We start from the raw sequence: 17,558 nt of genomic DNA on the forward strand, positions 1-17,558 counted from the left end.
AGAAGAAAAAACAGAAAATAGTAAGCAACATTATTGAGAACAGCAATTTTGCATACTCACGGCAAGTGATGATGTCTGTAAACAAGCAGATTTAATTCTTGGTATTAAAGAATTTTTCATGGATGGGTAGTCTATTAGGTTTGCAAATGTAGGGATTATGTTTAAGCACAGCTCCTAGAAAGAGAGGGGAAAAAACATTTTAGTCTACGATTTTAGTTCAAATATAACAATTAAATATACAAACTATTTTAATCATTCACACCTTGTCAGAATTAGTCACTTCAGCTGCAATGGAGCGATCAAGGGTCTTCTAAAAGCCTGGATATGGTTAGATCCATGAGGATGTATTTACATGGGTGGGTAGTGCGCCAAAGATTTCACATGTGAAAACTGCATGTGCAAACAATGTAACCAAAAACCTTAGCAATTCGCATTAAAATGTGTGCGTTTTTGCTACATGTTTTTTTGTCCGTCTTTCAACTTATGGAAATCCACCCTAACAGGTCCATTAAAGGGAAGGTGTCATGAAATTTTTATTTTTTATTATAATATTGCTTTTAGTATGATATTAAAATAAATTTTATTTATTTGTGTTCTGGTGTTGTACTTTTTACTTTTTTCTTACTTTTACTTCTCCATGGGGGCTGCCATTTTTTTTTCATCTCTGTATGTGGCGATTAACGACACATACAGAGATGGAATACGGTACATAGAAATCTTATCACACAGGTAAACAGTGGTCATCTTCAAACGATCATCAAATATCGTATATTAATGATGGAATTTCCATAGCTTCCGTTTGCATTACCATCAATTTCAATGGTAATGCTTCCGCTAACGCTTTTCTTTGGTCTCTGTTCCGTAAGGTTTCAGTTTTTCAATGGTAATGCAAACGGAAGCTATGTTTTCCGTTCATGGGTTCCCTTGATGGAAAGGTCTGACGTAACCAATGAACGGAAGCCCGACGCAGATGTGAACGAAGCCTTAGAGGACAAATATCGGAACAGGAATACATTTTAGTACAAATGAGCAGTTATGGTGTAGCATCCGGCAGACTCTAAAAAAAAAAAATCTACCTTTACACAGTGAACCCATAGCCATAAAAACTAACACACGAATGTCATCACTATTAGTAATTAAAAATGGTTGCATTTATAAAAGAGGTGAAATGTATGAAAGATCACACAGGCTGTACTGAATCAGAGTGTAGATAGGGAGGAAAGCACAGGTAGAGAGGGTGAATCATACAGGCCGTGTATCTGTGTAAAGAGAGAGGAATGCACCCACGCAGTCTGTGCAGGGGGAAGGAGGGGGATAACACACGCCTCAGCATCACTGTCCATAAGAGATCAAGTATGGACTGTAGAAGTAGAAAGAGTACAGGGATAAAGTTGTGCTGATACATGAGTGCTAGTAAAGGCAGCAGCATCCTGCAGTCACAGAGCTCACCTACAGCATGTATTACTGTGAGGGACACCTACAAATAGTCTGAAACTAGGAGCAGGTTGAATATTGCATATCAGGGTGTCACAAAATGAATAAAGGAAAGACATTGCAGCCTGAAACTTAATGCAACTTTTTTTTTTTTATCTCAAGGCTACCACCAAGTAAAAAAAAAAAATCCACGTCAAAGGTTTGTTAGATTTCTATTTGCAATATTTGCTCTGGCCACTAGGGGTCACTACTGCCCTTTAGACTTGTGTATGGAAAAAGTAGCCAAATTTAAACATACTATAAAATATATGCCTCCGATTGTCACAATGTGACATGATATTCACTACATCAATAAAAAAAAAATGGAAATATTGTAAAAGAATTATGATTTAACCTCACTTAAAGGAAATACCCTTTGCTAGAAATAGGACTATCGTGGTGTTCGTCAGAAAGACTCAAACTCCATGGAAATACATTTGCTCCAGGCAAAATTAATTCCTAGGCTGTGTGTTCACACATCTAGCAGTTAAATTGCATTATTTGTCACAATTTTGACAATTTGACTCCAGTGTGTTAACACACCCTTACAGTTGCCAAAATGATAGTTAACAGGTTACGCAAGTGGTTAAACGATTGCAAGCCACATGCAAGCAGTAAAACAGAACAGCTACCTGAATCTGCATAGACGGTGCCTCCAGGGCCCTGTACACCATGGGCAATACACTGTTCTTGATTTCATCTGGCGGGGTCTTAGTCAGAAGAAGATCCATTTTTTGCAGAAATATTAGAAGTATCTACAAATGGGAAAAAAAAAATCAAATAAAACGAAAAAAAAAAAATCAATCCGTAATCAGATTCATTTTTCTTAGAAAAATGCTTTTAACATGCAAAGACTAGTATTATAATCAAACAATCACTCACCATGTTGCTAGCCTGACGGCATGAAAAAAAAAAACGGAAGACAATTGGAATAAATTATTAAAATTTTAAGTCTTGGTGTTGAACATGACATCAATAAGATTATCCCAAGACTCCCTTTACTTTACATTAATATAGAATGGTTTGCCCTATTTCTATATAATGACACACCCATAGGAAATTGTACTGTGTATGCCTCATCAATGGTTAGTAGAAAAATCTGTTAAAGATTTCAGAAGTAATGGCACGTTTGTGTTATTATTGCACAGATTTCCCCTTGTATTTGCCCTAAATTATGTGCAGATTTTATGTTTTTGTTTAACACAATTTACATGTATTGAACTGTACATTGTTACGGAATTCTGGAACAATTTCGCCCCAAAGGGCACAAATCTATAAGGAAATGGTGGTGGAATTTGGAAGTGCAAGGCGCTAATATACACCTCATGCAAACAGGAGACCACTTCCAGAACAAGACATTCAGGTGGTGCTCTTACACAGCTCCATGCCAACTTTCCATCAAGGGAGAACAAGGCATATATTAGAAGGGGTCACAAACAGAACAAAATTTCAAATTGTTATTCAAATCTCTTCCAAAAGATAATTAGATGAATCTTAAAAACAAATCTGAAAAAGACAAGAAAACAAACCTGAATAGGTTCCTGTTGCCGAAAAACAGGCCCAAGGTCTGGCAGGATAAGCTTGGTATACTCCTCCTTGGTGCATTCCTCTGCTATCAGCAAAACATTGGGTAACACAAATGGCACCATGTCTGGGTTTACAAATTCTGAAGTCAGTGCCGGTAATATACGTTGTACAACAACTCGCTGTAAAATACAAAACACAATTTTACAGAATATACAGGCAGCCTATGTACATTTTCTCATGTAAACTCAGCATGAAACATCCCCTACTTATTTGCAGGATTCCATCTCAATATCAACATTTATCAGTGTATTTCGATACATAACAATTTGTATTTGATTTTTTTCTTTTAAGCAAGACTCTCTCAAACAAATATCTTGTGCTGCTTTGTACTATGTATACTTTTGCATTTCTTTTGAATGCATTCCGTTCATCCAGAAAATATCTCTCTCAAAAAATACAATCGTGGAATTACAAAATCAGACAATGTCTATCAGTGGTGTCCCCCTTTGATACAAACCTTTGGCAGTTTGGGAAGAACTTTCGGTAAACCTTTGAAAAACTGGGATTTTTGGAGATTGTCTCGTTGAAATAGGGAATCAAAATATTGTAAAGTCACAGCCCCAACATCATCAAAAAATGGAATCTGTAAAATGAAGAACAAAGCATGAATGTAGTATTCAGTGCATGCGGTCCTAATCCATCATGCCAGTGGGACACGATTTAATAGTTTTGCCTAATAGTTATTCTAAGGCCTCATGTACACAAGCGTGTGAATTTTGGCTGGTAATACATATTGCAGCTGTTCAGTTTTGAGTGAGGTTCCATTAAATGGAGTGAGTTTGCTTTAGAAGCACTGAATTTAGTGCTTCAGAGAGAGAACGTGGTCCGATATATGGCATAAGATGAAGCACACAGATTTTTTTCACTGCGGTCTTTGAATACGTTTGTCACCAGGCTAGTATGAATAGTTCATTAAAAATCAGTGACATCTCATTCAGATCCAGGCGATACAGATCCCACATACACTCGTGCCTTATGTCTTTGTCCTCTGCTGGTCACTACACTGGTTACCAGTCTCTCGTAGAACGAAGTTCAAAAGCCGCAATCGCAGCCAATGATCCGTACACAACTCAGCTCTGCTTCTTGCATCAATGTACTATATATCTGTGTTGGTGCAGACGCCTGCTGGTTGACTGACTCTTGCTCATGTCATTTTATGTTTGTCGCATTATATTATTGTAAAGTGCTGCAGAATATGTTGGAATAATATAAAGCTGTGTTCAGCCGGCCATCAGAGGCTCCGTTGGCAGATTTGACGGGAAGAATAGCGCAGCATGGTATGTAAGTCAATGGGGTCCATTGGGCGCCGGTGGCTTTCGTCATATGAACGGATACCACAATGCAAATGGAAACATAGCCTTAATAAAGCACTGTATAAATATTATTTTGAAACAGTCTTTTTAGAATTCGTACTGGTATGTACATACAAACTGTATTTATAAATGTATTATAATTGTGCCTAAAAAAGCCACTAGAGGCAAGAAGATATGGGGTATGAGGCGTTTTAGATGCCAGATGCTGCTAAACAGCCGCATAATTCACCAATGACATTTCCAAATTACAATCATCCAATACGCAAACGTAATATGTAGTATGCCAATTGATACGGAGTATCTGTACAATGTATATAGTGAACATGCTGCTCTGGGGAGATGTGCTGCCGACAACATTTATTACTGAATCATCTATACGATCAGCTGATGAACTAACGTTTGCTCGTTCATCGGCTGATCGTTTCCCCGATCATTGGCCTGTGTAAATGGGCCTTGACGTTTAGCGCTCTTTGTGAAATAAGTCAAAATATCTTAGAAGGTACAGCTAAACAGGGAAGATATAGGATATAGATAATGAATAAAGTAGGACTGAATGCATTGTAGAAGGAACGTTGGAAGTAGGTAGTGAATGTGGAAACATCGTTTACAGATTCTTGCCAAACTATAGTACACCTACCTTTGTCATTTGATCTGCATCTGGTCTGACAGCTGGAGTAACATTGAGAAGGAGTTTCAGATGTTCCCGGACTTCTTCTGGGATGTTTACAAGGACATTAGGGTTTAAACGACTTAGCTGTGTAAAGTAAAAAAAGGACCAGATAGAAAAGTCCAAAAATGACACACATCTCCCATTATCTAAACATAAGTAAAGATGGTCGCACTCTCGACATTAAAGAATAGCAGAACATACCTGATCCAGTTGCCTGCTAAAACTTTTGTAAATATCCTGTTTGTTGACTTCAAAGATAGTCTTTCCTTTGTTATACACTGCATGTATGATAACACCAAGCGAGTACATGTCACTGACAGGGTCACAGCTTACTGACAGTATATATTCAGGTGCCAGGTATTCTGGATTAGGCAGACACAGTGAAGGTAAATTCGGATCCCATTCCTTACATACATACCTTGTCTGGAAAAAGACGACAATGGTACAGACAACTTAGATGAGAGCTCTAGATAAATCTGTTATAAACAATAAAACTATGATCTTTGAATCAACATCGTCAGATTAACTGCTTGAAGAGACAGAACGAGAATACTCATCCTGAGCGGCGGGTGCTTGCCACGTTAGGTCAAGCATTCTCTTCTTGTGACACACACAGTGTGGCGAGCGATCAGGAGCAGGGCACCGGCTGTAATACACAGAAGAGAAACCTTCTCTCTGCCGTTAACCCCTTGAATGCCACGATCAAAGCTGGCGCGGCATTCAAAGTGGAAATCAGAAGGGGGGACTCACCTTTGATGGCGTCACAGAAGGCCCTGTGACACAATCGAAGCCCATACTTTGTATCTCCAGACAGCCCAGGGTCCATTAAAGGACCCTGGGCTGTCTAACCTTATTTCCTGTTGTTTGCATACTTAGGTATAGGGTCGTCACGATACCAGAATTTGGACTTCGATACCGATACTTTGTGTAGTATTGCGACAATAATGAAAAAAAATAAATAAATAGTTCTTCCATTTTCTGATGTGAGGCACGTGGTGTGATACATTTTTATTGTAATTAAGCCCATCATGTAGGTTTAAAATTCATAACACCATGTGGCTCGCATTAATAATTGAAAGAAACCAGTTTTTATTTTATTTTCTTACAACGTACAGGTCATAAATGACGCTATAAATTTGTTGTGAAGTTTATTACGGTCACGACGATACCGAATATGTGCATATTTTGTGTACTGTGACTTTTATTTTAAAGAGGCTCTGTCACCAGATTTTGCAAGCCCTATCTCCTATTGCAGCAGATCGGCGCTGCAATGTAGATAAGAGTAACGTTTTTATTTGTTTTTTTAAAACGAGCATTTTTGGCCAAGTTATGACCATTTTATATTTATGCAAATGAGGCTTTCTTAAGTACAACTGGGCGTGTTTAAAGTTATGTACAGGCGTGTATTGTGTATGTACATCGGAGCTTTTTTACTTCTTTTACTAGCTGGGCGTTGTGAATAGAAGTGTATGATGCTGAGCAATCGGCATCATCAGCGTTTGCAGGTAAGTAGCTACATCGACTTACCTGCAAACGCCGATGCTGCTGCAGAATCATCTGTAGCCTCTGGTGCCGATGTGTCCTCGCTCGTCCGACACGATGCAGGACCTGGGGCAGGAAGTGAGTGACGTCACAGCGTGATCTCTCGAGAACACGCTGTGTGTCTGTGCACTGCCAGAAGCTGGGCGTTGTGAAGAGAAGTGGATGACACTTCTAGTCACAACGCCCAGCTAGTAAAACAAGTAAAAACGCCCAGATGTACATACACAATACACGCCCACTTGTACATAACTTTAAACACGCCCAGTTGTACTTTAGAAAGCCTCATTTGCATAAATATAAAAATGGTCATAACTTGGCCAAAAATGCTCGTTTTAAAAAAAAAAAAATGTTACTCTTATCTACATTGCAGCGCCGATCTGCTGCAATAGGAGATAGGGGTTGCAAAATCTGGTGACAGAGCCTCTTTAATGTTTATTGTAAAAAAACGGCCATTCACTACTATGGGAGTTACAGAAACCGCGTAGCTCAGCGAGTTACGCTGTTTGCGTAACACCGACCATATAACCAGGAAGTGGACGGCAGTCAGCGATATCAGACACAGCTAGAACGGGGTTTAGGGGGCCCCATTCTGGGGATAGGTGCAGGTCCTGTGGATATGTCATAAATGTTTCTCATGGGAAAACCCCTTTAAGGACGAATTGAGAAACCCTTGCATACAAAGTTGTGTGTGTTCATGATTAGATTATTCCCACAGCTCTTCTAGTGATATACTTGGTTATGCTGCCCCCATTGTGTTCCAAGCATTATACAGAACATTCTTTACTTCCCCTCGCTGCACAGCCTCCTCCTAGATCCTTTATCAGTCATGTTACGTTAGCCAATACAAATACAGAATAAGTGGACGTCTGGTTACAGGATATCTTGGTCCTGCTGCGCTCAAGCAATGTTCTTACTCAGTCATTCAAAAACAAAACAAAACAAAAAATGTATCAAAGAGGGAGCGCAGTGACAGTCTAAGTGAATGGATGTAGTTCATGTTACATCACAGCTTGTACAGGGTTAGATACAAGCAGAAAAGCCAGCTGACCCTCCCACAAGCTGAGAAATGCAGCAGCAGCAAAGACTAAGAGGCTTCAGAAACATGCTGAAAATGTAATTTTGCACTTGTTTGATGATCTACTGAAAATCCACAAGTATTTTATAGTCGCACTTAATTATGACTAACATGTTAGATTATAAATTATCGACATAATTATGTCACAATTATACTTAACGATCAATAAAAATGTTAAATGTCAAATACATTTCAATTGGTTGAAATGGCTCAATATAGCTAGTGCAGACTAAGGTTTGCTGCTATATAGATTCATATAATGTGTAACATAAGGCAACCATTACAGCATTGAAATGGCATAATATCTACATGGAGTAAAAAACTATTTTATTAAAACCTACAGCATTTCATAATTCTGTCTAGTGTACCTATATAGTTTCATGATTATAGAACCGAAAACTCGTATTTACATTATTTTATCTGGTACATTTATTTTTTCCAGTATTGCGGACATACAAGAAACCGGTCAATGAAAAACTAATGACCGTATTCATTAAATAGGACATTCAAAACGGAGTATCGCAGAAAAATATACAATTGAGAGGACACTCAATTTACTATCCCTGTTTGTCATGTGTCCCCTCAAAATTACCTCTTGTTCTGATGGGTTTACTGAAGAATTGAAGAAGTCAAAGCCCATAATTTTCCAAGCGCCGCTTTTGTTCAAAATGATATTTTCTGGTGTGAGATTTGAATGGATCATCTTGACGCTGCTATGTAAAAATGACAAGCCTTCAGAAACCTACCAAGAGACACACATGGTCATCAATCGTGGTTTAAATGGCAGACAATCGTTTTCTCAGCAGTTAAAAGATGAAAAATTATAACTGGCCGGTGACAATCTCAGATGTAAGGCCTCATGCACACTTCCATCACTGTTTTTCACGGATCCGTGTGTCCGTGATTATATCAGTGTGGTTCCCGTGTTTACTCCGTGTACACTTCCGTGTTTCCGTTTCCGAGAGGAAACAAATTCCCATTCACACTATACACCGGATATCAGTGCGGGCACAGCGTTTCATAGTGTGTAGCGGTACACAGCATGGACAGCGACAGGGTCCTGAAACATTACAAATCTACATTGTGAGCACCACGCATGGTACTCACTGTCCAGCGTGCTGAAAGAGTTACGATCAGTGCTGGATAAAGAGAAGGGGCTGCACTGATCGGCAGTAACTCTTTCAGCACCCTGGACAGCGAGTACCATGCGCGGCACTCACAATATACATTTCTAATGTTTCCTTCAAAAACTTGCAACAAAAAAAAAAGTTTATACTTACCCAGAACTCCCTGTTTCTTCCTCCAGTCCAGCCTCCTGGGATAACGTTTCATCCCATCTGACCGCGGCAGCCAATCACAGGCTGTAGCAGTCACATGGACTGCCACGTCATCCAGGGAGGTCGGACTGGATGTCAAAAGAGGGATGCATCACCAAGACAACGGCCGGGGTACGTATGAACATCTTTTTCTTTCTATTGCTGCGTTGCGCTGCGGAAACTTTGCCCAAAAGGGCGGCCCCTTCTCTCTATCAAGCACTGATCGCCAGCCTCTTCTCTATCCAGCACTGATAGAGAGAAGAGGCTGCCGATCAGAGCTGGATAGAGAGAAGAGGCTGGCGATCAGTGCTGGATCGAGAAGGGGCTGCCGATTAGTGCAGTGCAATATCTCTCTCTACGTTTACTTCTGCCCTCCCGGCCGTTGCTAGGCAACTGCTCCGTCACACACGGACAGCACACGGATGCCTTCAGTTTTTTTCGACAGACCCATTGACTTGTATGGGCCCCACGGTCACGGAATCTCGGACCAAAGTAGGACATGCTCTACTTTTGTCGGAACGGACCAACGGGACAGTCAAAAAAACTGAAGTGTGTATGGCCCCATTGAAATGAATGGGTCAGGGTGCTAGCAGTAAAAAAAACAAAAACGGCTAGCACCCTAAAGGAAAAAAACGGAAGTGGGCATGAGGCCTACCAGAATACTTAATGGTCATAGATAAGGTGAAAGCAAATAGAAGGTTAGCATCACACCATGTTGGAGTCCACGTGCGGCTCATACGTCCAACTTAGGCTATCATTAGCCAGATGTATGCTAAAATAGTTTACAAATTGAATAGTGCTTTAACTCAATACTAACCAGGTGAGCATCTGTCATATGGGACTCCCAGCTATGTACATTCTCAGACTAAATATCTACAATATGGTGTGTGATCTTTTTCAAGGTTCTGCAGGTGTTTCAGAAGGAAAAATTACCTTCTATTGAGGTTACTGCACACACACTGTGCTATTGTGGAGATTCTGCTATACTTGACCTATATTATTTCTACTGACACATGATACGACCTAAAACGCTCATGACTTAGTAACTGTCCTCTACACCGTTCTACAGGGGACTGTGCAAATGAAAAAGATATGAGAAATATGCAATAAATCAGCTATATTCATACATCATTGCATACCTGAAGAAGGCCATATTTTGTTTCCACGTCATACAGTTTATGTTCCTTAATATTTGCAGGCAGCGGAGATGGGAGGTTGTCCCAGCTTCCAAGAACATTAGCTAAGCTGGCAAACACAGGTTCTGTGCAAAAGGCAAGACAATCCCTGTATGAAGCAAAAAAATATATATATAAGAATGATACCCCCATCTGCACTTTTCTGTACAGGACCATCATCTGTAATTCTAAGTGGCACATTGATGAATAACCTTGTAAATATATTACTTATATTAAACGGATCCTGAATTACAGGGCTGCACTGGCAATTCTGCTGGTTGCCATTGGAAACAGACAACAAGCTTGACATCAGACACAGTTTACTATGCAGTGAGATTGTTAGCTTTTCCAGCATCAGATTACTGTACAGTGCCTGGGGCATCTTGACACTTTCTAGAATGTAAATCACCGCTCTGAACAGACTGCGAATCAGCAGTGTGTGGTCTGTGAATGACTTCTTTTTTTAGATCACTTACTTTTTGGAGAATAGTGCAATGTTAAAGCAGAGCAATACATTTTTTTGTTTTAAGATCCTTAAAAGGTTATTCCCATTTTATAGTAAACCTACAGCAAACCTCAAAACAAGGTAAGGTTTTTAGTTTTTCATTCTACATTTAGTCCACCATAATTCTCTTTACACCTATTTAACTAATTTGTAGCACTTTTTGCATATATTTATATATTTTTGTCTTTTTATGTATATATTTTTTATTTTTATTATATTTTTTAATATATATATATATATATATATATATATCATTAAATTCATATTCTTACTGAATTATTTATATATCTACTATTTATAATTTATGAATTTTGTGTAATATCAAAATTATTGACTATGCACTTATCAGATATATATCTTTATCGTATTTATTTATGTTCTATTTATTTATGTTATTATTTGTATATGTTATCCCCTGTTTGGGTCTGTTTTCATAAATATTTAAGTTTGTGGCCAATTTATCTATGAATCATGCAGTACCGTCCTATTACTTATTCTCTGATGGTCTCTGTGCTTTATTTGCACAGACGCTCACTGGCGCACGCGCTGTGGGCACTGTATCTCGGAGTGCCTGACTTGTTTGTTCACGTTACTATGGTGACGTGCGTCTCAGCAAGTGAGACGCATCGTCACGCCGTGGACAGCTTGGCGCTTCCTGATGATGCAGTGTTTGCATCATGGCTATGGAGCGCCGCTTATACGTGCACCCCACAGGTGCCACCAATGAATCAGTTTTCACTTGCATTAGTATATAAACCCCCGGTTTTTTAAATGTGATTAGCCTCCTGACGAAGCCGGTCGCAGGCGAAACGCGCGTCGAGGCGTCTCTGTGCCATCTCTTCACGTCCCCCCCCCTGCTTTCATCACGTCTACAGGTACCCGAGTTCCTCATCCATTCTATCTGGCATTTATTTGTAAATGTTGGTCTGCATACACGTTATTTATCCTTAGCATATCTGTGCTATGTACACTTTGTAACGGGCAGTATTTTTCCAACAGATATAGCCATATATACATCTTTTGTCTTATTGACACTCTATTTCACTTGTATCCATGGCATGTTAGTACTGGGACGTTTTTTGAGGTTGGTTGTCTCTTGTGCTCCTCATGGTATGCTGTCATCTTTACCAGATCGCTACTCCTCTTGATATATGATCCGCCATATTTTTTACTATATCTAATATTGTTATACCATGTATTATGTACTAATAAAGTTATATATTTTTTACTATCCATGGTAGTTACTTTCATACTTTATTGGGATGTTATGTCCCTTGCGCTTGTAGGTGGTATTCCCATTTTATAGACTGGACGCCAAACCCTAGTTGCATTCACTTTCTGATTGGTGGGGGTCTGCCCTCTGGGACCCCCACCGATCCTGGGTTTGAAGACGCTGCAGCACTGTGTAGGAATGTTATTAACAGCTTTTGTTATGAAGTGTACTTTCATAAGATACTTTAGAGTTTATGCTCCTTTAAAAATCATTATGCATAAACGCCTTCTTTACCTTGACTCTTCAAGTGGATGCTGTACAGTTAATAACCGTGGATGCCGAAGCCGTGTTAATTGCTGAACGCCACGCTTCAGAGAGTCTATAATTTGGTCCTTCTCATACTTTTGATATTTGTCAATCAACTTTTTGTCAAACACAAAAACAGCAACTTCCTGATAAAACAAGAAAAAATAAACTAATTTTAAAAAATGCTCTAAAAAACTTAATTTTAATTGACAGTCATCTACATTAAAAAGGAACAGGAACACGTCAATGTCCTGGCTGCAACGTAACATTAGCTAGCAAGAAAGGAAGGAAGAAGGTAGGATCCAGCGCTGGATCCTACCTTCTTCCTTCCTTTCTTGCTAGCCAGCCGTGTGCCGACACGAGGATCCGAGCGCAATCCACAATCCACACCACACTGGAGTGTGCAAGGTGAGCCGGAGGTTCCCTCCCCAGTTTCTATTTTGGTAACATTAGCTACCAACAACAGAAAACCATTATACTTCATTATGAAATTAGGGTAGACATCCCTTATAGACTGGACTTTAACTCACTGTAAAATCTCTCTCATATTGAATTCATTGAGAGAGACACAGCACCATGGGTAAAGGCTCTTGCCACTTTAAGGCTGACTAGATAAATTAGTTTGTACGGAAGCAGTATGAGACGACAAAAAAACAAACAACAAGTCTACGGTCCCGGGAGAAAAACCAACTAAACAGACAGAACGGGTCACGAGCGAGGAACAACAAAAGAGGGCGAGATCTGTGTATCCCATTGAAGACAACGAGAAAAAGATTTTACGGAGTACAAAAAAACAGTTCTCTCATTAATATCATTGGGGGACAAAGAATTATGGGACGTCAAGTCCCAGAGGATGGAAAGAAAATTAAAAGGAAAAAGCACAGGCACGCGGCATACTTATAACACAGCTGTCTGCGGCATCTTGCAGCCCTGACTGGCATCAGAGGAGGCCAAAGAATGAATCTGGTTAATCTGGAGAAGGTGTGTACCGAAGCCCAGGTAGCAGCCTTGCAAACCTATGCAACTAAAGCTAGATGTCTGACCCCCAGAAGGCACCAACAGCCCCTGTAGAACAGGCAGTGACCTGAAGGGGAGGAACTTTACCCTTGGATACATAGGCCTCTAAAATCACAGACGGGATCCAACGAGCAATAGTGGCTGTCCACGTGGCCAATACCTTGTAAGGCCCTTTAGGAAGAACAAAAAGAGACTTGGAGCACCGAATTGACCGTTACAGTCAGATAGATGCAAACTGCTCTTTCCATGTCAAGACAGTGCAGAGCCCACTTCCTCAGATGAGATGGGGGGGGGGGGCAAAAGGAAGAACAAGGCAGAAATCACCTTTGGGAGAAAGCATGGGACACGTTGAAGCACCCCTTTAAAACATATGGATGAATAAATAGGGAGATTTGCAGGGCAGGGCAGCAAGTTCTAGAATGTGTCTGATGCAGGTTTTAGCCACTAGGAAAGCAATCTTCCAGGAATGGAGACGAGGCGAAACGTCCCTCAAGGGTTCAAAGGGAGCCACCTGAAGAGCCCCCAAAACCAAAAGGGGAGCAAAGAGATCTCATCCCACGGAGTGACCAAAACAACGGCTGCAATACAGGGGAATTTCCAGGATACCACTGGGTGAAAAGATCACTCTCCTACATCTAGTCTTTCCTGACTTAGAAAATCTAAGGCCAGATGTCCACTCCTGGTATGTGGACCACTCAGTAGGATACGACAGGCCTCCCACGGAGCCGCCCGACTCTTGGTACGGTCTTGGTGGTTCAGATAGACAATCGTCTTGGAGTTGTTCAGGATCCTGACAGTGCGACCCTGAAGAATCCAATGGGAACAGGCAAGGAAGATTCCCCTTAATTCCAGAAGGTTGATGGTCACAGGAGGTGACGTCATTGAACAAGTGCCCTGGACCATATGGAGACAAAAAAATGCACCCATCCCGGAGAGGCTGGCATCCGTTGACAATCCCCTGGAGGGGAGGAAAAAAAAAAAAAAGACTGCCCCAATGTGATGGCGGGCAGGGTCTCCCACCAGCGCAACTCCTGACTAGTCCGAGGGGGAACGAGTGTGAATTTATCCAGTGAATCCTGAGACTTGTCTCAGTGTGAGATGATCGCCCCGTGGAAGGACCGGAGTCAAATTGCGCAAATGGAATTGCCTGGAAGGTCGACACCATCCTGCCCTTGACCCGTATGCAAAAGTGGATGGAAGGAGTGTGCCGGCTAGGAACTCAATCTTGTCTGCCAGGAGATGGAATCTGCACCTCTTATCTGATCTAGCAAGAGAGGAAGACTATATATTATCCAAGGGAGGGGAAGGAGGGGCTTTAAGTTCAGCCGCTATTTGTTAAGGCAGACGCTTCAAAGACTCAACGATGGTTTAAGAGAGTCTGTAAATGTCCCTTAGGGCTGAGAAAAGGACTTTGCCAATTCAGGGGGTAGCATCCTACTGCAGACACTGTGGGTAGAATGGAGCAGGTTGGCAGTATATAAAAAAAAATTTTTACAACCACCATAGGCATAGTATGTGGTCATGTCCACCTGTGCCTGCTGCCTGATCAGGTGCTCCCAAGATAAAGACATGTTACTAGGGAGGGAGGAACAGAAAAAACAGGCAACTAACAGACAAGCAACAGTGTCAGAAGGAAAAAACTAACCTCTGGGAGAGCTGAACCTAATAAACAAAAAATATATATTATATAAAAAAAATTGATAATTTAGCCCTAAGGCTGGCCTACCAGACACTTGGTACTGTGTAGCACTTGACAAGAGATTGAAGAAGATGCTGGAAGATGGCTCCTGAAGCAAGAGCGGAGAAGTGTACCCTTGTTATGAAGAAGCTATGTGTAACGGCGCCGGCTCCAGTGTGTCAGAAGCAACTCTGTGGAAAGAGGTACAACTGTCCCCTTCAGAAGCCCGCGTTTTTGAAACAGTCGTCCTGCTCCTAAGCCCGCTTCCTCAGGGAATACTCCCTCCAGGCAGCCAAGGAAGCAGAACCAGCTGGCCGATAGGCCCGCTGGGATCATGTGACCACCAGGGTGGTGTGTGCCGTCCTGTATGTGAATTGCAGCCTAGCGCTGATGCAAGCCGGGGACTGAACCCGGCCTTCAGCACTGATGGAATGAGTGGCGTAGATGGTGAATGGCGACGCAGTGTGGTGCTCATTCCCTCGCCGCTAAGAGGAACAGTACAGCCCTAATATGTGGTCATAAGTGGAAAGAAGCTTTAGATAGAATGTCATGCCATTAAAAGGTATACACTTTGATAAAGTGCCAGAGTCTCCAATAGGTGGGTGGGGGCAGGGTGTTTTATTACTCACCACCCGTAGTCTTCGGGTGTGTCAAGGTTATCTCTTCAGTAACCTCACACACATAGTGGGATTACTGGCACTCCACCTGCAGACAAGTTAGGTTACCGATGCTGAGGGAAAGTCAATGTAAAAAACTGCCTGGTTTCCCTGCACTCGCAGGGGGGTTGACTAGACTAATGACCAGGTTGACAATCCATCTGCAGCGAAGCAGAGAAAATAAAATTTTAAAAAAATGAAAAAAATAAATAAAAAAAGCAGCAGACCTGAGAATCAGATCTTGTTTGCCTCCTACGGACACTCGGCTAAAACGGATTATACAGCGTCTGTGGGAAGGGTACAGCCTGCCTGGGGGGGACCAAGACTTTTCCTACCTCGGATCAGGCTCCTTGTGGTAAGGGCCTATACCCTTGGCGCGGTGTTCCCCAATGTTATGGAATCTGTTACGGATGTATACATTACATGCAGCATACACCGCCGTGACTCTGCCGAGAACAGGGGCTATTGTTCAGAGAACTTTCACGGCATTTATGCAAACGATGGCACCGTTGCAAAGATGGCGTTATCATGGATACTGAATTTGCATTCGCAAACGCTCTAAACCCGAATGCTTCTGTGCGCAAGTGCAGTGGCAAACCTGACGGAACCTTTACAATGGAAAAATATGTGGAGCTTAACAATGCCCAGAACATTAGCCCCTGTTCTCAGCGGCAGCAGGAACTTTTGTTTTAGAGGTGCACTCTGCATGATTATTTTTCATTAGCATAAATCTAAAAATGCTAATAAAGTGGTAAAATAGATCGTTTTTTTAAATAAAAAGCACTGCTGTCACCTACATTATAGCGCCGATCTCCTTATCTAGGAGATACGGCACTTATAATGTGGTGACAGAGACTCTTTAAAACATGCACGTCAATACACATGGTCCTGGCGACGTTTTAGTGCTGCACCATTGCTACCAAGTGTGAAGGCATGATATACTCTTATAGTTCATTACATACAGAAAGTAGTAAGGATGGACAAAATCCAAAAAACATTAGAAAACCGTTAATATAGTCTAGGAGTCAATTTGACATTCTTAGTGCCCAGAGGCAATAAAAACAGGCGTCAACAGAATATCACCAAAAAGGTAAGACATCAGCGGCCAATTTCTAAGCACATTGGCTACCTGGCTCCTGGGACTTGTCCAGCCCTGACTATAAGTGATCAATAAAATACCTCACCTGTTTAGTAGATTTTTTAGTCCCATTGAAGATTTTCCAAGCAAGTCCATTGCCACCGCTGGCTATATGTTTTCCTACATCGAATTCCCTTGTGACAGGATTTCCCATTACAGCGCTTGTAACATCTGCGGTCACCTTTGTGACTGTACTTTTCAGCTTATTTAGCATAGACTCCATTTTGGATTTCTTTCTTGACCTTATACATATAAGAAAAGGGAAAAAGTAGCTTTTCAGTGCACAAGAATGCAAGTAGGATTTCAGAGGAGATATTATCAAGTATTTGAGAAAAAGACTGTCAGTTTCTAACACGTTTTTATTTATTAATGAATAATTTAGACAATGCAAACAGGAGCTTGCAAGCATTGTAATGTAAAACGCTGCCTTATGTAAGGGTAACATACTACAGGGACAACTCCTAATAGTCAAAACGGCACAAAAAATATATATTATGCCGTTTGTCTAACAGGAGCTCTGAAATAATACAGAAGATTCATTGTTATGAGCCTAGTGTATTCATGAGCGCGCTCCACCTGCCCTTCAAGCCGGTGATTGACAGGCTAAGGTGTATACAGGCACACAAAGCAACCGGTCGGTCACCACAGAGGGTAAGGTAGAGGTGGTGGCACGTAGTATGTGTACAGTGACTGTCTACAATTAGTGTCATTTGGCTAATTGCACCTAACAAATAAGTGAAGACCCATAGTTATGAGTCCACTGTATTCATGAGGGGAGCACTCCATCCGCCTCTCTCCCCAGTAACTGACGGACTGCCACGTATCTACATGTATACACCGCAGCCGTCAGTCATTAGTAAGAGGGGCAGGTGGAGAAAGCTGAGCCCACTGTAT

General features: G+C 41.3%; 1 protein-coding gene across 3 annotated transcripts in view; it reads right to left on the reverse strand.

Annotated features, from left to right (window-relative positions):
* The window catches only part of SCYL2 (SCY1 like pseudokinase 2), a 42,917-nt gene that overhangs the window by 16,203 nt on the left and 9,156 nt on the right, over window positions 1–17,558 (reverse strand). The window contains exons 2-12 of one of the 3 annotated variants that reach the window (XM_075856704.1): window positions 16,711–16,906; window positions 12,164–12,321; window positions 10,116–10,260; window positions 8,253–8,402; window positions 5,245–5,466; window positions 5,011–5,127; window positions 3,518–3,643; window positions 3,003–3,179; window positions 2,356–2,367; window positions 2,106–2,228; window positions 61–174 (exon numbers count right to left, since the gene is read on the reverse strand). In XM_075856704.1, coding sequence (XP_075712819.1) covers window positions 61–174; window positions 2,106–2,228; window positions 2,356–2,367; window positions 3,003–3,179; window positions 3,518–3,643; window positions 5,011–5,127; window positions 5,245–5,466; window positions 8,253–8,402; window positions 10,116–10,260; window positions 12,164–12,321; window positions 16,711–16,887 — 1,521 coding nt within the window. In that variant the 5' untranslated portion in view covers window positions 16,888–16,906. Of the gene's footprint in view, window positions 1–60; window positions 175–2,105; window positions 2,229–2,355; window positions 2,368–3,002; window positions 3,180–3,517; window positions 3,644–5,010; window positions 5,128–5,244; window positions 5,467–8,252; window positions 8,403–10,115; window positions 10,261–12,163; window positions 12,322–16,710; window positions 16,907–17,558 lie in introns of those variants that run through there. The other 2 variants (XM_075856705.1, XM_075856706.1) reach the window with 2 other exon arrangements.

This window comes from Rhinoderma darwinii, chromosome 3, assembly GCF_050947455.1.
Source record: "Rhinoderma darwinii isolate aRhiDar2 chromosome 3, aRhiDar2.hap1, whole genome shotgun sequence".
NCBI classification, from domain to species: Eukaryota; Metazoa; Chordata; class Amphibia; order Anura; family Rhinodermatidae; genus Rhinoderma; species Rhinoderma darwinii.